The sequence below is a fragment of the Chiloscyllium plagiosum genome, chromosome 10 (genome assembly GCF_004010195.1).
Source record: "Chiloscyllium plagiosum isolate BGI_BamShark_2017 chromosome 10, ASM401019v2, whole genome shotgun sequence".
NCBI lineage: Eukaryota > Metazoa > Chordata > Chondrichthyes > Orectolobiformes > Hemiscylliidae > Chiloscyllium > Chiloscyllium plagiosum.
In genome coordinates this window covers 4,537,719-4,558,313 of record NC_057719.1, presented here as the reverse complement: position 1 = coordinate 4,558,313, position 20,595 = coordinate 4,537,719, and the positions used below count along the sequence as shown (strand labels likewise).

At 40.4% G+C, this 20,595-nt stretch overlaps 1 protein-coding gene across 1 annotated transcript in view; it reads right to left on the bottom strand.

Moving 5' to 3' along the window:
• Nucleotides 1-19,707, bottom strand: part of LOC122553921 (leucine-rich repeat-containing protein 74A) — a 104,180-nt gene extending 84,473 nt beyond the window's left edge. Inside the window, exon 1 of the mRNA XM_043698428.1 lies at nt 19,635-19,707. Coding sequence (XP_043554363.1) covers nt 19,635-19,707 — 73 coding nt within the window. The remainder of the gene's footprint in view (nt 1-19,634) is intronic.
• Between the last annotated feature and the right edge of the window lie 888 nt (nt 19,708-20,595).

Genomic DNA, 20,595 nt, shown 5'->3' with positions numbered 1-20,595 from the left:
TTCCCTTTATTCAACAGAAATATTGTCACTTCCGATTGTACCCTCTCCCTTTCAAATTGCAGATTGAAGCTTATTGTATTATGGTCACTACGTCCCAATGGCTCCTTTGCTTCGAGGTCCCTGATCAATTCTGGTTCGTTGCACAATACGAGATCCAGAATTGCCTTCTCCCTGGTAGGCTCCAGCACCAGCTGTTCTAAGAAACCATCTTGGAGGCACTCCACAAAATCTCTTTCTTGAGGTGATCCAGACTACTGTTTGGGGGCCTGTGGATAACTCCCAAGAGGGTCTTTTTACCCTTAGAATATCTCAGCTCTATCCACACTGACTCTACATCCCCTGATTCTAGGTCCTCCTGCGCAATGGACTGAATATCATCCCTTACCAACATGGCCACCCCACCCCCTTTGCATATGTAATTAAAGGGTGATCCGATGATCGGATATCGGCCTCTGTGGAGTTATTTCAGGTTTTCAGTCAGTCATTGAGACGTACAGCATAGAAACAGACACTTCAGATATGGCCCATATCCTTCTAAACCCTTCCTATTCCCATACTCAATACTGTGACCAATAAAGGAAAGTATACCAAACGCCTTCTTCACTATTGTATCTACCTGAGACTCTACTTTCAAGGAACTATGAACCTGCACTCCAAGGTCTCTTTGTTCAGCAACATTCCCTGAGACCTTACCATTAAGTGTATAAATCCTGCTAAGATTTGCTTTTCTAAAATGCAGCACCTCACATTTATGTAAATTAAACTCCATCTGCCACTCCTCAGCCCATTTGATCAAGATCCCATTGTCATCATAGGTAACCTTCTTTGCTGTCCACTACACCTCCAATTTTGGTGTCATCTGCAACTTACTAACTATACCTCCGATATTCAATCCAAATCATTTACATAAATGGCAAAAAGCAGTGGACCCAGCACTGATCCTTGTGGCACTCTACTGGTCACAGGTCTCCAGTCTTAAAAGCAATCCTCCACCACCACCATCTGTCTACTACCTTCAAGCCGGTTCTGTATCCAAATGGCTAGTTCTCCCTGTATTCCATGAGATTTAACCTTGCATTCAGTCTCCAACGAGGAACCTTGCCGAATACCTTAGTGAAGTCCATATAGATCACATCCACCACTCTGCCCTCATCAATCCTCTCTGTTAATTCCTCTATTTCTGATGAAGGGCTTTTGCCTGAAATGTCAATCTTCCTGTTCCTCGGATGCTGCCTGAACTGCTGTGCTTTTCCAGCACCACTCTAATCCAGGATCTGGTTTCCAGCATCTGCAGTTATTGTTTTTACCAAATTCTTCAAAAAAGTCAATCAAGTTCATGATACATGATTTTACACATGCAAAGGCATGTTGACTATCGCTAATAGTCCTTGCCTTTCCAAATACATGTAAATCCTGTCCCTCAGGATTCCCTCCAACAACTTGCCCACCACCGACATCAGGCTCACCGGTCTATAGTCCCCTGGCTTTTCCTTACCACCTTTCTTAAATAGTGGCATCACGTTAGCCAACCACCAGCCTGCCAGCACCTCACCTCGATGATGCAAATATCTCAGGAAGGGGCCCAGCAATCACTTCCCTAGATTTCCACAGAGGTCTAGGATGCACCTGATCAGGTCCTGGGGATTTATCCACTTTTATGCATTTCAAGACATCCAGCACATCCTCCTCTGTAATATGGACATTTTTCAAGATGTCACCATCTATTTCCCCACATTCTATATCATCCATGTCTTTCTCCACAGTAAAACAGTATCTCCCCCATCTCCTGTGGCTCCACACATAGGCTGCCTCGCTGATCTTTGAGGGACTCTATTCTCTCCCGCGTTACCCTTTTGTCGTTAACGTATTTATAAAAAACCCTTTGAATCATCCTGAACCCCATTGGCCAAAGCTATCTCATGTCCCCTTTTTGCGCTCCTGACTTCCCTCTTAAGTATACTCCTACAGCTTTATACTCTTCTGAGGATTCACTTGATCTCTCCTGTCTTTACCTGACATATGCTTCCTTATTTTTCTTGACCAAAACCTCAACTTCTCTAGTCATCCAGCATTCCCTAAACCTACCAGCCTTTCTTTTCACCCTAACAGAAATAAACTGTCTCTGAACTCTAGTTATTTCATTTTTGAAGTCTTCCCATTTTCCAGCTGTCCCTTTACCTGCGAACATCTGCCCCAATCAGCTTTTGAAAGTTTTTGCCTAGCACCATCAAAATGAGCCTTTCTTCAATTTAGAACTTTAACTTTTAGATCTGGTCTATCCTTTTCCATTACTGTTTTAAATCTAATAGAATTATGGTCGCTGGCCCCAAAGTGCACTCTCACTGACACCTCAATCACCTGTCCGGCCTTATTTCCCAAGAGTAGGTCAAGCTTTGCACCTTGTCTTGTAGGTGCATCCACATATTGAATCAGAAAGGTTTCTTGTACACACTTAACAAATTCCTCTCCATCTAAACCCTTAACACTATGGCAGTCCCAGTCTATGTTTGGAAAGTTAAAAATCCCCTACCATAACTACCCTATTATTCTTACAGACAACTGAGACCTCCTTACAAATTTGCTTCTCAATTTCCCACTGACTATTAGGGGTTCTATAATACAATCCCAATAAGGTGATTGTCCCTTTTTTATTTCTCAGTTACACCCAAATAACTTGCCTGGATGTATTCCCAGGAATATCCTCCCTAAGTACATCTGTAATGCTATCCCTTATCAAAAATGCCACACCCCCTCCTCTCATGCCCCCTTTTCTATCCTTCCTATAACATTTGTATCCTGGAGCATTAAGCTGCCAGTCCTGCCCATCTCTGAGCCATGTTTCTGTAATTGCTACGTAGTCCCAGACCCATATTCCTAACCATGCCCTGGGTTCATCTGCCTTCTCTGTTAGACTTCTTGATTTGAAGTAAATGCAGTTTAATTCATCAGTCTGACCTTGTTCTCTGCTTTGTTCCTGCCTGCCCTGATTGTTCGACTTACTCACTTTCCCAACTGTACCAATCTCAGATTGATCTCTTTCCTTACTATCTCCCTAGGTCCCACCCTCCCACCTTACTAGTTTAGATCCTCCTGAGCAGCAGGAGCAAATCTTCCTGCCAGTATATTAGTCCCCTTCCTATTCAGGTGCAATCCATCCTTCTTTTACAGGTCACTTCTTCCCCAGAAGAGATTCGCAATGATTTAAAAATGTGAACTCTTCTCCCATGCACCAGTTCCTCAGTCACGTATTCATCTGCTTTATCTTCCTATTCCTACCCTCACTTGCTTGTAGCACTGGGAAAATGTTCTACAAGGGGCTTGGCTGAACAAGGCAAACAAATGTGTCAACTTCTATCCAAGAGATTGGTCTTTAGCTTGAGGTAGTCACTTTCCTTGGAAAGTCAAACCACATAGGATTCAAAGGACAATCACTGTTCTTTTTGTCTCTTTTTTGATTTGGAGAGAGAGTTTGAGACAGGCAAACTCAGAAATGAATCTCTTTCACTTGTCAGACAGGAAGCGAAACCCTGGGATGAGGCACAAAAGTGTATGACATTCAACTAAAGAAGTGAAGGACCAGTTCACCTAGCATCAGCTAGCTTTGAAAGAATTCTTCCTAATGATTTAGTAAAATTATATATTGTAAAACAGAGTATGAGAAGTGAGAGAATTGAATTAATTTCTCCAAAAATTGTATTCTGTTGGTTAATGTATTTTTTTTTGTTGTCTTTATTTTTCAAGTGATGAGAGTGTCATTGATGAGGCCAGGATTTGTTGCTTGTTGCAGAAACTCCAGTATAAACTACCCTTCTTGCAGAGGGTAGTTAAGAGTGAACTGCAGTGCTGGGGCCTGGAATCCTGTGCAGAACAAGGGCTGCAAGCAAATATCCCACCTCCTTTAAATTCATGACAATCCACGAAAGAATGAATTACAAATAGTATAACATCCAATCCAAGTAACAATGTTATCATGCCTGAGTTATGTGATTACTAGATAATGGCTAATGCTATGATCCTAGCTGATGGTAATACTGGAACATTTGAGGTTGCAGAGTGAGACCTGGATTGATTTTTTTTATTTCTACAACTTGGTTACCATGGTGGTCGGTCACTAAACATGTTCACAAGAGACTGCCAGTGTATTTTTAATGAAAGAACATCAGAGTCTATTACTCAAAGGAAAATATACCAAAGCTACATATGTCTGACAATTTGGAAAATTTTCGCATTAAAAAAAAGATTTTTCCCAGCAATTCTTTATAGACAATTATTCTCAATAATGTATTCCTCCTATCTTCACTCTTTAATTTCATACTCAACTGATGTCATCACAAGCATTTTCTCTCAGCAACTTTCTGCATTAAAATATGAAATTCTCTCCATCTCTCCCCAACACACACAAGGACAGTCCACCTCACTGACGGCGAAAATGAGAACTGCAGATGCTGGAGATCAGAGTCTAGATTAGAGTGGTGCTGGAAAAACACAGCAGGTCAGGCAGCATCCGAGAAGCAGGAAAATCGACCTTTTGGACAAAAGTCCTTAATTAGGGGCTATAATCTACCTCACTGATGGACCTCACTGACCTCTGAGGCAAAGAACAGTTGTGCTTTTTCCAGTTACTTTGACTAATTTTCAGTTGCTAAACAGCAAACTTGATGGTATGGAACGTTTCTTCTAAACTGAACCTGCGCTGGTCTTTCACTCTCCTTTTCTGGGGAGTAAAAGTTCAACACAGTAAACACTTAATCAATTATCTAGGTAGCATATCTTGTCGTTTAGTTCAAGTTAATGATTTCTTGGAAATGCTATTTTGACTTTGCTAAAATAAGTGAGTTTCTGAGATATAAAAAATGTCACCTCCACAGAACTAAAAGCCTCGACTTCAGAATCCAAATTTATAAACAACAAATATTGTAAAACTTCATCACAGCAGTAAAAGTTATTGTTGATTGTAATGGCTGTGATTCATAGGCTCTCTGTCCTCAGTGGTTTTGTTCAAAAGGATGAGTCACAGCCAGTACAATCAACAATAACCTTGAATCTAAAGAAATTTCTTCCACACATTCATGATGTGTAACATCTATCTGTAATCTAACAAAAGCCAGGTTGAGCTTACTAAATACACTCCAGGTGAGGATGTACTCTGCATGCCTGTTGTAAAACCCATCCAGGCTACATTCCATTGATTTGATGTGATAAATATTGTATGGGTTTCACAAGAGCAGGTGACCTGCTCAGCCATATTACCACCCAGCTATGAAAAACTATATACATTTTTGTTGCTTATGTCCATACCAACTTGTTAACAAAATCTTACTTCCTACCATCACTACATCTTATTTCAGCATTTTTTTATGATTAGCGCAACATGCACATTTTAATGAAAATTGGCCTTGTAAGTAATCTCCCAATAAGACCTAGCTAGCAACTAACTTGCCAAGGCAAATTTCTCTGACAGTTCTTTATCTGAATGTGTTTGAGATGTCATTTTAATTCCTTCAGTAAATATCTGATTTCCAATATCATTTAGAAACCAAAGGTTCAAGAAATTTGAAGTAGATTTTACATTTTCATCTACTGAGCAGTAATCCAGTGGAACTTATCCTATTCGGCCATTTGTCCTGTGCAATTCCTCCTATTTCCCTGTTGTTCCCCATTGCCATTCAAAAGGCAATACTACCTTTTGGAATATAGCATTCAATTCTGATTGCCTTGCTATAGGAAAGATGTTGTGAAACTTGAAAGGGTTCAGAAAAGATTTACAAGGATGTTGCCAGGGTTGGAGGATTTGAGCCAAACTGAGAGGCTGAATAAAATGGGACTATTTTCTCTGCAGCATCAGAGGCTGAGTGGTGACCTTATAGAAGTTTATAAAATCATTAGGGGCATAGATAGGGTAAATAGTCAAGGTCTTTTCCTTGGGGAGGGGAGTCTAAAATTAGAAAGCATTGGTTAAGGAGAGGGTAAAAATATAAAAGGGATCTAAGATGCAACTTTTTCATGTAGAGGGTGATGTCTGTATAGAGTGAACTGCCAGAGGAAATGGTGGAGCCTGGTAAAATTACAACATTTAAAAGATATTTGTATGGTTGTATGAATAGGAAGGGTTTTGAGGGATGTGAGCCAAATGCTGGCAAATGGGACTAAATTAATATAGGATATCTGGTCGGCATGGATGAGTTGGATTGAAGGGTTTGTTTCCATGTTGTATGGCTCTATGACTCGATATTTTGTCATCGATATTGAACCTACTTTCATTGTATTTCCAGAAGTACATACTCAACCATGCTTTGTAGTGGCACGATGGCTCAGTGGTTAGCACTGCACCCTCACAGCACTAGGGCCCGGGTTCAGTTCTACTCTTGAGTGATTATCTGTGTGGAGTTTGCACATTCTCCCTGTACCTGCATGGGTTTCCTCTGTGTATCAAAAGATATGCATGTTAGGTGGATTGGCCATGCTAAATTGGGAGAAAGTGAGGACTGCAGATGCTGGAGATCAGAACTGAAAAATGTGTTGCTGGAAAAGCGCAGCAGGTCAGGCAGCATCCAAGGAGCAGGAGAATCGACGTTTCGGGCATAAGACCTTCTTCAGGAATGCTAAATTGCCCTTCGTGTCCAGGGATATGCAGGTGAGGAGGATTAGTTGAGGGGGATGCAAGTTACATGGTTAGGGTAGGGGATGTGTCTGGGTAAGATGCTCTTTAGAGGGTCAGTGTGGACTCAATAGGCTGAATGGCCTGCTTCCACGCTGCAGGGATTCTATGATCACAACAACTTGTATATAAAATGGTGTTGATACCTTGCTTTTTGTCAATTGCCTTAAAACTGTGCCTTCTGATTCTTGCCCCTTCTATCATTTTGTTGCTGTTTAGTCTTAAAAACGCTTTGAGTATAAACATCTCTGTGTTCAAGGGAGAATAAGCGTAGATTCTCCACATACTTGAACTCCCTTGTCCCTGATCCATTCCTGAGCACTGTCCTCAGCACTTTCCCAAAAGGCTTGACAACTTCCCTGAAAACAGTGCCCAGAATTGGAGATATTGCTGTAGTTAGGCTAGAACAGTCATATAGGAGAAAGTGAGGACTGCAGATGCTAGAGATCAGAGCTGAAAAATATGTTGCTGGAAAAGCGCAGCAAGTCAGGCAGCATCAAAGGAGTAGGAGAATCGACGTTTCGGGCATGAGCACTTCTTCAGTCATATGTCAGGTTAGGGGTTGTTTTCCTGTTTTTGTATTCTATGCCTATGTTTATGAATTGAAGGGTCCAACATTTTATTTTCAAAAACACTCTCAACTTCTCCATCCACCTTCACAAATGTATCTACAAAGACATCCAGAACCCTTTGTTCCTGCACTTCTTCTATATGGTTTCCTATTGAGATTTATTATACGCAGAAGCTGTCGAGGTCAATGAAGGGAATGCACTGATTAGCTGCTGGCTGACATATCAACTGTTAGCTGCAAACATGCCGAACAACAGCCTCTAAACGAAAGTCTTTTTTTCAGAATACATATAGATATAACTGTAGTGCTCTCTTCTTTATCTTTCAAAGTTTGTGAGAAGATTTGTAGCTTGGGTGCTCGTTGTTATGGTTCTGTTCACCGAGCTGGGAATTTGTGTTGCAGACATTTTGTCCCCTGTCTAGGTGACATCCTCAGTGCTTGGGAGCTTCCTGTGAAGCACTTCTGTGGTGTTTCCTCCAGCATTTATAGTGGTTTATCTCTGCCGCTTCCGGTTGTCAGTTCCAGCTGTCCGCTGTAGTGGCCGGTATATTGGGTCCAGGTCGATGTGTTTTTGTTGATAGAATCTGTGGATGAGTGCCATGCCTCTAGGAATTCCCTGGCTGTTCTCTGTTTGGCTTGTCCTATAATAGTAGTGTTGTCCCAGTCGAACTCATGTTGCTTGTCATCTGCGTGTATGGCTACTAAGGATAGCTGGTCATGTCATTTCGTGGCTAGTTGGTGTTCATGGATACGGATCGTTAGCTGTCTTCCTGTTTGTCCTATGTAGTGACAATCCCTGCGGAAAACCATGGTCACCAAGCTCCACACTGAATACTTGCCATCTACTACCACCCTCTGCCTTCTATGGGCCAGTCAATTCTGTATCCAGACAGTCAGTTTTCCTGTAACACATGCCTCCTTAGTTTCTGAATGAGCCTACCATGGGCAACATTATCAAATGCTTTGCTAAAATCCATGTACACCACATCCACTGAGCTACCTTCATCAATGTGGTTTATCACATCCTCAAAGAATTCAATAAGGTTTGTGAGGCAGGACCTGTCCCTCAGAAAGCCATGAGAACTATCTCTAATCAAATTATGGTTTTCCAAGTAATCATGAATCCTGTCTCTCAGAATTCTCTCCAATACTTTGCTCACCACAGATGTAAGACTGACTGGTCTGTAGTTCTCAGGATTATCCCTATTCCCTTTCTTGAACAAGGGAATAATATTTGCCACCCCCCAATCATCTGGAACTACTCCAGTGGACAGTGAGGATGCAGAGATCATTGTCAATGGCTCTTCCCTCACTTAATATCCCGACTGGCCTAAGGGATTTATCTATCCTTATGTTGTTGAAACTTTTCAACACACCCTCCTTCCTAACATCAACCTGTTCTAGCATATTAGTCTGTTTCAGAAACATCAAGATCCCTCTCAATAGTGAATATTGAAGCAAAGTACTCATTAAGGACCTCCCCTACCTCCTCCAACTCTAGGTGCAAATTCCCTCCACAATCCCTGACCAGCTCTACCCTCACTCTGGCCATCCTCTTGTTCCTCACATTAAATGACGAACGCCTGCAGGTTTTCCTTATTCCTATTCACTAAAGCTTTTTCCTGCCCCCTTCTCGCTCTCCTCAGTCCATTCTTCAGTTCTGTCCTGGCGACCTTGTAACCCTCTAAAGCCCTGTCTGATTCTTGCCTCCTCAACCTTAAATAAGCTTCCTTCTTCCTCTTGACTAGATTTTCCACATCCCTGGTTACCCAAGGTTCTTTCAACCCACCATCCATTCCTTGCCTCAGTGGGATAAACCTGTCCCAATACTATCAGCAAGTGCTCCCTAAACAACCTCCACATTTCTGTTGTGGATTTCTCCGATAACGTCAGTCCCCAAATTAGGCGCCCCAATTCCTGCTTATTGAGTAACAACCTGCTCACATCTTTTACCATTATACACAAGGATTTGTTTTGCATGTTGTGTACAGATCATGCCTGGACAATTTTCCACAGTGCTGTAAAGATGGCAGTATTGTTGCTGCACTGAAACAACTTGGCTAGGGGTTCATTCTGGAGCACAAGTCTGCAGTACTATTGTTAATTTATTGTCAGGGTCCATAGCCTTCCCAGAATCCAGTGCCTTCAATTATTTCATGTTGAGTAAATCCATTTGGCTGTGGACTGGTATCTGTAATGCTGGGACCTCAGGAGTAAACGCGGTGTCTACCTTAGTTTAAATTTGCACCCACTCTCCTTATCTCCCTATCCAGAATGCAGCTACACTTTAAAAGCTAAATTCCTCAACTAGGTTATAATCATAAGTCAGAGTCATAGAAATATACAACACAGAAACTGACCCTTCTGTCCAACTTGTCCGTACTGACCAGATATCATAAATTAGTCTGGTCCCATTTGCCAGCATTTAGCCCATATCCCTCTAAACCCTGCCTATTCATAAAAAGAATCTAGATGCCTTTTAAATGTTGTAATTGTACCAGCTGCCATCACTTCCTCTGGCAGCAGATTCCAGACACGCATCACCCTCTGCGTGAAAAAAGTTGCCCTCTAGGTCCCTTTTAAATCTATTCCCTCTTACCTTAAAACCTGTGATCTCTAGTTTTAGACTCCCTCCTCCCAGGGAAAAGACCTTGTCTATTCACCCTATCTATGCCCCTCATGATTTTATAAAACTCTATAAGGTCACAGCTTAGCCTCTGATACTCCAGAGACAATAGCCCCACCCTATTCAGCCTCTCTATAGCTCAAAACCTCCAACCCTGGCAACATCCTTGTAAATTTTTTCTGAAGTTTCAAGTTTCACAACATCCTTCCTATAGCAGGGAGACCGGAATTGCACACAGTACTCTAATAGTGCCTAAGCAGAGTCCTGTACAGCCACACAGTGACCTAATGCACTCAATGCACTGACCAATAAGGGAAAGCATACCAAATGCTTTCTTAACTATTCTACCTACATGTGACTTCACTTTCAAGGAACTATGAACTAGCCGTGACTGCTATACATCCATTATTCTACTTATAAACTAAACAAATCTGATTATTAGATTCCAGCCTGTAACTGACTCCTTGAGCTGCTGTTTATTCTATATCTAAAGTCATCCAATCTCCTTAATGAAATGCTAGCTGTAACTGACTCCTCGATGTCTGTGTTCTATTTATAAATCACCTTAGAGTCATGCAAAATAGAAGAAGGCCATTTGACCCATAGTGCCTATGCAACCTCTTTGAGAAAACTATTGAATCAAATACTTTGCTTCGCTTCCCCAAAACACTTAATATCATTTTTCAGATCAAGAGTATATACATTGAATTTCCAACTCAAAGTTACTATTGAATTTACTTCCACCACCCTTCTAGGCAGTACGTTTCAGATAATGAAAACTCACTGCATTAAAAAAATTCTTATCCCCCTTCTGGCTCGTGTGCCAAATAACTTATTGCATACTGATTTTTTTTTAAGGCAGAGATCCTTGACTAACAAGGGAGTTAAAGGGTATTGGGGATAGGCACATAGTGGAATTGAGACCACATTCAGATCAGCCCAAATCTTATTGAATGGCAGTATACTTCTGCTCCTATTAAGACTGCTTGTGTATTAAATGTGTGCCCTCTGGCTACTGAGCCTTCTAAATTAGCAACATCAGATTTACCAAAATTCCTCATAATTTTGAACACCTCTCTTAACTCTCTTCACCATAGTGACCTACTCAGACTTCTCTCATTTCTCTCTAATGGTCTCCTACTACTGTGAACTGATATATTCATATGTAACTCCTGAGATTGTGAAAAAGTACAGAATAACCTATTCTGGAACATATTCCATAACGATAACATATTTGGAATTGATCTGGAATGTGTAAAGGTCTTCTGCTTTGAAGCATTTATTTCAGCCCTTTAACAAACACATCAGGTATATCATGTAACAAATATGTCACATACTCCAACATATTTGCCACTCTGTGTCTAAAATTCATCTTTTCTGTAATGCTTTGGTTTATAAGAACACAGGAATTAGAAGCATGAGAAGGCTATTCAGCCCCTTGTGTCTGCTCCACCATTTAATAGGATCCTGTCTAATCTGATTGTGGCCTCAACTCCAGTTTCCAGTCTCCGTCCACCTAATACCCCTTCCCCAAAAGTCTGAACTCACATGTTGATTGAAAATTTGTCCAACTTAGTCTTGGATGTATTCAGTGACCAAACTTCCACTGATCTCTGTGGAAGAGAATTCCACAGACTAATGACCTATGTTTAAGACTCTGTCTGATATTCTGCAGGTAACATGCTCCAGCCTCTATGTCATGCGAATAAATTGAGTTAGGAACAGGATACCACGTCAGTTTGACCACAGAGTAACTTGCTACACATGACTGCATAATGTTTCTGTAGCAGTTCATCAATTTGCTACCTTATACATAACTGTCTGTTTTGATTTTTGTCTAGATACTATATCGGTTTCTGTTAAATGGCTTCTTCTATTGGTCCTGAAACATGGGAAGGAAGCAAGAAAGAAACTCAGTCAGTGAATCATAGGATCGCTGTATAGTATTTGGCCTATCGTGTTTGTGTCAGCTTCTGAAGTAGTAGTCAGTGACAATTAGATTAAGATAAATGCTCGGCACAACATCGTGGGCCAAAGGGCCTGTACTGTGCTGTACTGCTCTATGTTCTAACACTTCTTCATACCTTTCCTTTCGACATAGTTCAGATCAGGACTTTGCTGTACAGCTTCACTCTAAATAGCTTTTAGTTCATGTTTTGACTAAACTAACCTTTTCAAAATACATGATACTTCCAAGTTTTTGGCACTTGCAAGCTTTGAAATTGCACCCTGTACAACCAGACCAAGCCTTGTATGAATCAAGACAAGCAGTGGTCCTAATACTAACCCCTCAAAAATCCTGCTATAAACATTCCTCTATCTGAAAACCAGCTACTACTCTGTTTCCTGTTGCTCATCTGGTTTTGCATTGATGCCACCACTTTTTCTGTTAATGTATCAGCTTTAACTTTGCTGACAAACCGACAATGTGGCACTTTATTACATGTTATTTGGGAGTACATATACACATCAAAAATGTTACTGTCATCGACCCTCTCTGATACCTGATCATGAAACTCCAAGAAATTAGTTTAACATGATTTTTCCTTAATAAGTCCAAGTTGACAATCATTAATTAATCCAAACTTGTCCTAGCAACTGCTAATTTTGTCCCAGACTGTCATTTCACTGAAATTCTAATTACTGGTCTGTACTTGTTGGGTTTATCCAAACATTTTTTTTTTAATCAGGTTTATCATTGCAATTTTAGAACATAGAACAATACAGCGCAGAACAGGCGCTTCAGCCCTCGATGTTCCATGCCCTTACCACTCTCTGTGTAAAGAACGTTCCTCTGATATCTGTCTTAAATCTAATGAAACCTAACACACCGTATGCCTTCTTCACAGCATTATCCACCTGGGTGGCAACTTTCAGGGATCTATGCACATGGACTCCAAGATCCCTCTGCACATCCACACTACCAAGAATCTTTCCATTGACCCTGTACTCTGCCTTCCTGTTATTCTTCCCAAAGTGCATCACCTCACATTTAGCTGCATTGAACTCCATTTGCCACCTCTCAGCCCAATTCTGCAGTTTATCCAAGTCCCCCTGCAACCTGTAACATTCTTCCAAACTGTCCACTCTACATGCTTGGCCACCTTCTCAAAAAACTCAATGAGGTTTGTGAAACATGACCTGCCCTTGATGAAACCATGTTGACGATCTGAAATCAAATTGTTGCTTACTAGATGATTATAAATCTTATCTCTTATAATTCTTTCCAAAACCTTTCCTACAACAGACGTAAGGCTCACTGGTCTATAATTACCTGGGTCATCTCTACTGCCCTTCTTGAACAATGGCACAACATTTGCAATCCTCCAGTCCTCAGGTACTAAACCTGCAGATAATGCCAACGGCTTTGCTATCTCCTCCCTAGCTTCCCAGAGAAGTTTTCTTGTTCTAAGTCACTGCCTTTGTATTTATGGCCATAATGTCCATAATTTCCATCCTTACTTTGCTCAGTATCCTCAGATGCACCTGATCTAATCTAGATGGTTATTCAACTTATAAGTATAGTCAGACATTCTATTAATTACCCTCTTTCAGTATCTCACTTTATTTTCCTCTGTACCTTTGGCAAGATTTTCTTCATTACCATTGATCATTTCATAGATCAGCTATGTTCTTTGAATCTATGTGTAAATACTCAATCATATCCACCCCTCCTGTTACTACTCCTTGACTATTAATTTCCTGGAGAACCATTTTGGGTTAGTTATATGAGTTTATACTTTATGGTAACTATCAGCCATTTCTCATTTTTGTCTCTCCTATTTCCTTTCTCACTTTGGTGCCATGACTTTAGCTGATAGGCAACATATTGTTCCAGTACTTGTACCTGCCAGACTTTGATTCTGGAACAGTCCATTCTCAGCCCCACTGAAATTGTCCATCCTCCAAGTATGTATTTTTAGATTGCTCCTTGTCCTTTCTACAGTTAACTTTACACCTTTGAATCCTGGTAATAGATAGTCCAGTTCATAATTTACCATTATGCTTCAGTTTGGATAATCCGTCTGGCAAATGTTCAGACTGGGGTTGTCAATTCCGAGTTGGCTGTTTGAATAAAATATCCAACAGTTGCACTGTAGTAAAAGTGTCTCCTTTCTGAACTGTTCCTGTTGATTAAAATTGGTTGATCCTCATATAGCTGGAGAGACAGAGGGCTGAATTGAAAGTCAAGACAGTACAGGATTGTAAAGTGTAAAAAATGGTAACTGAAACTTTGCACATCCCAGTCAGTTGATACCTAGATTTTAGTGTCTGTACCTCTTATTGTTTTCATGACAGAGATTAAACTGACTAATCCTTCTATGTGAAATAATTCATTAATGACACATCGCCAAACGAACCTAAGATTCATTTCTAAGTGTTTTTTGATGATTTTCACCACAGATGTAGTAAGATTTTTTAGATTAGATTACTTACAGCGTGGAAACAGGCCCTTTGGCCCAACAAGCCCACGCCGACCCGCCGAAGCATAACCACCCAGACCCATTCCCCTACATCTAACACTAGGGGCAACTTAGCATGGCCAATTCACCTAACCTGCACATTTTTGGACTGTGGGAGGAAACCGGAGCACCTGGAGGAAACCCACGCAGACACGGGGAGAATGTGCAAACTCCACACAGAGAGTCGCCTGAGGCGGGAATTGAACACGGGTCTCTGGTACTGTGAGACGGCAGCAGTGCTACCCACTGTGCCACCGTGCCGCCCATGTCTTGCCATATCTTACCAAACTTGCTTTATTAATTACTTATCTTGCCATGATGCTGCCCCTCACATCTAATTCTAGCCCCATCCGACAACATGCAATTCCCAAAATAATCTTTCACCAAATGACCGGCAACATTTCCACTCATGCTATATTTAAAAGACAGCTCTGCACCTGGACAAGCATTGGAAAACTGACATTACCCCTCATTGGCAATGTAATGGTACAGCATTTAGAAAGCCATGCTACTCATGGCAAACAGCTGGCATGGCTGACTCTCACTTGCAGATAGTGTTATTGTCTCACTATAGTCACTGTTAAATAATCATACCAAATATTTTACCTGCCCTTAGCTACATCCCATCTAAATATCCTCTCTAGGTTACTGCTACATTTTCCCCAACGCTCACTGTAGACACATATCTTGCCACTGCCCAGGGAAATATCACACACAGGTAAGCATTCAGACAATTTCAAACATGAACTTTTATTTACAGCCACCCAAAGGGAACAGAAAGAAAAAGAAGCTGTAGGTTGTCCCCACAATATAAAGCAAATGCTGGCATTATAACTAACAGCCGCCTTACATTCCATGATGGTCTCTCCATTCCATGCAGTACTCTCATTTACTGAAAGCAGGTCCTAAGATAAAAGAAAGAACTGCAAATTCTGGAAAACTGAAAGAAAACCAGAAATTGCTGGAGAAACTTAGCATGTTTTGCAGCATTTGAGAAAACAGAGTTATTGTTTCAAGTCCAAAGATTGTTCTTGAGAACTAGTCCTGTCTTGCTTGGAGAGCCCACTATGCTGAGCTCTGTCAGTGACAAGCAGATTGCATTCCACACTTCCCAACATCTTGTTCTTCTCCTTGGAAAACTGCTCCCATTCTGTCAATTCCTCAGCATCTTTCACATTGCGCTGTAAGCTGCTCCAATTGTGTAGAGCACAGCACACCAGGATGATATGGAGCACTCTGTCAGGATTATACTGGAAGGCTCCTACAAGCTGCTGTAAGCAGCAGAACTGTATCTCAGAAGCCATAAGACCGTAAGTGTTTTTCTCCAGTGACAGTTATTGTATTTGTTTCCTCTTCCCCTTTTGTCCCTTGATTATTTAGTGTTTTTGGACTATTATTGGTATCTTCTACCATGAAGAATAATGCTAAGTATTTATTCAGCTCCTCTGCCAGTTCCTGGTTTCCCGTTATTTTGCTAGCCTCATTTTCTAAGGCACCTATGTTCACTTTGGCCTCTTTTTTTTTACATATTTAAAGAAATTCTTGCTACTTTGATACTACTTGCCGATTTACCACAGTGTTTATTTTCTTCCTTCATATTACTTACCTGGTTACCTTTTGTTGGGTTTTAAAATTTTGCAATTCTCAGGCTTACCACTAATTTTTACATATGATATGTTTTTTGTTCAATGTGATGTTTTCTTTAACTTTGCTGGTAACGCACAGTTGGCATATCCCATTCCTATAAATCATTTTTACAGGAATGTATATTTGTTGTGAACCATGAACTACTCTCTTAAATGTGTGCCATTGTTCTTCAACTGTCTTTGCTGCTAAACTCCTTTCCCAGTTTACTCCAGCTAACTCTGCTCCAGCCCTCCTTATTTAAGTTAGGTACATTTGTTTCTAACCCAAGTAACTCACTCTCAAACCAAATATTAAATTTTACCAGTCATGATCACTGCTTTCTCAAGTTTGTTTTACTCTGAGATCATTTATTAAATCTGCCTCATTACGTATTACTATATCCAAAATAGTCTAATCTCTGGCTGGATCCACAACATATTGTTCGCGGAAACTGAACACATTCTATGAACTTTTACTTGTAGTTATGTCAGCCAACTTGACTTTCCAAAACTACAGGAATATTAAAGTCACCCATGATAAATGTATTGCCTGTTGACTTAGAGCCAATAGCTCTACCTCAGCCCTAGTCAAATTATTGGCATCATTGTATCAACATTTTGTAATAGTCCAGGATTTGCACAATGGTGGCATAAGCCATGGTCACAGTGGTAACCTGGTATTGGGTGATTTAAAACATTTCCCACCCCAGTCTAATACCAGCATCTCCACATCAGCCTTTATCTCAAGTTACTTGCCTTGTAAGGCACTTGGACTTTAAACACACCCAGGTACAAAGGAATGCTCCAGGACGGAGGAGTTATGGCTGCTGTCAATATATCACATTCCTCCAGGAAGTGGTAATGGTGATCACAGATCATCTGAACATTCATCCAAAAAAAACCCCTTCCTCTTAATGAATTCTGCAATGTTGTGACATGATCCCCTTAGTGCTACCACGTACATGTAGTTGATGGCAACCTGCACCAGTGTGCCCTCTAATTTTCTTTTAATCTTCTGTGCTGACCTCTGAGGCTCTGGAACCAGAAGTCAATGGTGTAATCCACATCAGTACACTGATCGCTGTGCAGAGAACACAGTGGCTATACATTAGATGGGTAAATCTAATGGGGTAAGTGTCGAGTAATATGGTAGGGGAATGGGTCTGGATGGGTTACTCTTCGGAGGGTCGGTGTGGACTTGTTGGGCCGGACGGCCTGTTTCCACACTGTAGGGATTCTAATTCTAATTCTAATTCTAGCATGCATACAGCTTAGAAGGAATGTTGGTCTGGACCTGAGGGAGATCAATTATTTTTCTCGATTCTACTGGCCTGTTCATGGGGGATCAAAATGAACTATAATGTCTGTCATGGATTAAGAATGATATACAGACAGGAAACAAGTGGGAATAAATGCATTTTTTTCTGGTTGGCAGGCAGTGTGCCATAAGAATTAGAGCTTACATCTTAGTTGTTTTGATATATGTATAAATATCTTGAATGAGGAATCAAATGCAAACTTTCCAAGTTTGCTGATGATACAAATCTAGGTGTGATGATGAGTTGTGGGAAGGATGCAAGGAGGCTTTGGGGCAACCTAGACATGTGTGTGGACAAATACATGCCAGATATAGTATAACCTGGATGAATATGAAGTTATACAATTTGATGTGAAAAACAAAAAGCAAAGTATGAGACAAATGATGATATATTAGAATTTGTAATGTACAAAGCAATCTGGGTGTCTTTGCACAACAGTCAATGAAAGTAAATAGGTAGGGGCACCAAGCAATTAGGAATGCAATGGTATGTTGGCCTCCATTACAGAAGGATTTGAGTTCAGAAGTAAGGATGTCTTACTACATTTAAACAGGGCCTTGGTGAGACCACACCTGAAGTATTGCATGCAGTTCTGATCTCCCCCTGAAGAAAGGATATACTTATCATAGAGAGAGTACAGTGGAAGTCCACTAGGAGAATATTGAGGATGATAAGATTGTCCTGTGAAGAAAGATTAATTTGACTGGGCCTGTATTCACTAGTGGTTAGAAGAATGAGAGGGTATCTGATTGAAACATATCACATTACAACAGACTAAATATAGAAATAACATTTCCCCTAGTTGTGGAGTCAAGAACAAGAGGTCACAGTCTTGGAAAAAAGGGCAGGCTATTTCGGACAGGACTGAGGAAACATTTCTACATTCAGAGTGTTGTCAATCTGTGAATTTCGCTAGCACAGAAGGCTGTGGAGGGCAGGTTACTGAGTAATTCAATAAATGGATTGATAAGTTTTAGATATTAAAGGCATCAAGGGGTATGGATAAAAAAACAGGAATATGGCATTAAGATAAATAATCAGCCATGATCATACTGAAAGACAAAGCGAGCTCAAAGGGTTGAATGGTCTAACTCCTGCTTCTAATTTCTGAGTTTTTATGTTACTTAAACTAGACAGGAAAAAAGCTATATTAGTTTAGGAGGACCTTAATATTAACAGCAAAACAAAATTTTTACATGTTGCCTAGCAATATTCTTTTACAGATACTCAATACCAGAGAAATAACACTCCTATCACAACTCTTTATTACTTAACTAATTCTGTTCAGTTATCCTTCTTGGTCTGATAAGACAGTTTTCTGCCGTTTTTTCCAGTTCTGCTGAGTCTGAACCCCCTTCAGTTCTGACAACTTGTCAATGTCTATATAAACTCTCACAGCTTGAAAATATCACAAATGAAATCATTTCTCTGTTGTAAATGGCTCTCCTTAAGTGAAATCCTGATTCTCCTGTTTGATAAAACCTTTCTCCAGAACTAAACTGATTATTCTGAAGTCAAAACTAAATTAGTGCACCCCCATCCACAAACTGTTTACTCTGTCATGAAACAACTATTTTATCAATTAACCCCAATACTACAATGTTAAATACTTAAATGAATCATATCATTTCTTGTAAATGATATATTAAAGTCATTGTTTCAAATGTCTTCCTGACCTCTTTAAAAAAAACTATATTCAAAGAACTGTAATCTATCTCTATTTTCAAAAAAATCTGAACTCTCAAGTGATAATAATACATTCTACACCTCTTGGAGTGGTACAGTGGCTCGGTGGTTAGCGCTGCTGCCTCACAACACCAGGGACCCAGGTTTGATTCCACATGGGTGACTGCCTGTGTGGGTTTCTTCTGGATTCTCTGATTTTCTCCCACATGTGCAGGTTAGGTGGATTGGCCATGGTAAAAATGTGGGGTTGCTGGAATAGAGTGGGGATCTGGTGAGATGCTCTTCGGAGGGTCAGTGAGAGATTCCATGGGTCAAATGGCTTCTTTCCACATTGCAGGGATTCTATTTTATCAGACTAGTTCTGGTTCAGGCCAAGGCTAAACTGAACTGTGTGCCTTCCCCATGTTTAAAGTTACCAACTATGGCAAATAAATTCTTTGAGCTGTCAGCACATAATCTGCTGCCACCCACAATGCCCCTCCCCTCCCACACAGCAGGTCAAACTATAATTTTTATCCTCCCCACATTTCAATTACTGCTTAAAATAAAACATAATTTCTAAAATTCCCCTAAAGATTAATCACATGGGTACTGTTGTGAGCAACCCAGGGTATAATTCCTTAATGTCTGCTGAGCCCAGCAGAATGCTGGAAGTTTGACAACACTTTCCCGTAATCTACCCTTACCTTGGTCATGCCTGCCATTTTGTTCATTTCCTGCCGGTACCACTTTGTCTTTCTTGTTCTTCTTGTATGGCATGACAAACTTTGAAAAATCCCTGCCACATCTTTTAGCTACATCACAAGCACTGATGTCACAGTAAAACCAGTGATGGGTTCAGTAGCAGCAGTCGTTTCCCTAGAAACACTCAAAATGCCTGGCTCTTTACAGTTAGGTTAAAGTCCAATAAAGAGAAAAAAGAGCAATACATTGACATTGATATTAAGTTTGGTTGAATTCTAATTAGCTGTTATTGCTATTTGTCAAAACTGCTGTGGTTAGTATGAAATCTGAAACTGTATAAATAACAATAGTTTATCTCGTGCACTTAATGTACTACAACATTCCAAGGAGCGTCACAGGAGTGTAATCAAACAAAATTTGACTATTGTGTCATGTAAGAACATGTTAGCCAGATGAACAAAATCTTGGTCAAAGGAGCATCTTAAGGAGGAAGGAGAGGCAAAACGTTTTAGGGGAAGTTCCAGAGCTTAAAGCCTTGGCAGCTGATGGTGTGGCTACCGAGTGAAGCAATTATAATTAAGGTTGAACAAAAGACCAGAATTGGTGGAACACAGAAATTTTGGAGTGTTGTGGGGTTACTAGAAATTTGAGAGGAATCTGAAACAAAATGAATATTTTAAAACATTTAAATATCTCCTCCTATGCTTTGGTGTCAAACTTCAGTTTACTGCATTAAAAGTGCTACATAATTACAAGTTGTTGTATATATTCAAATCCCTTTTGAATGCTTTGTAATTGAACTTGTTTCTACCAACCTTTCAAACAGTGCATTTAAATCATAACTTTCCTTATATAAACTTCTCAGCAGCCCAGCTGTGCTGGAAATACAGGAGCAAGAGTAGGCTATTCAGCCTTTTGAGTCTGCTTCACCATCCAAGATCATGACTGATCATCAACCTGGGA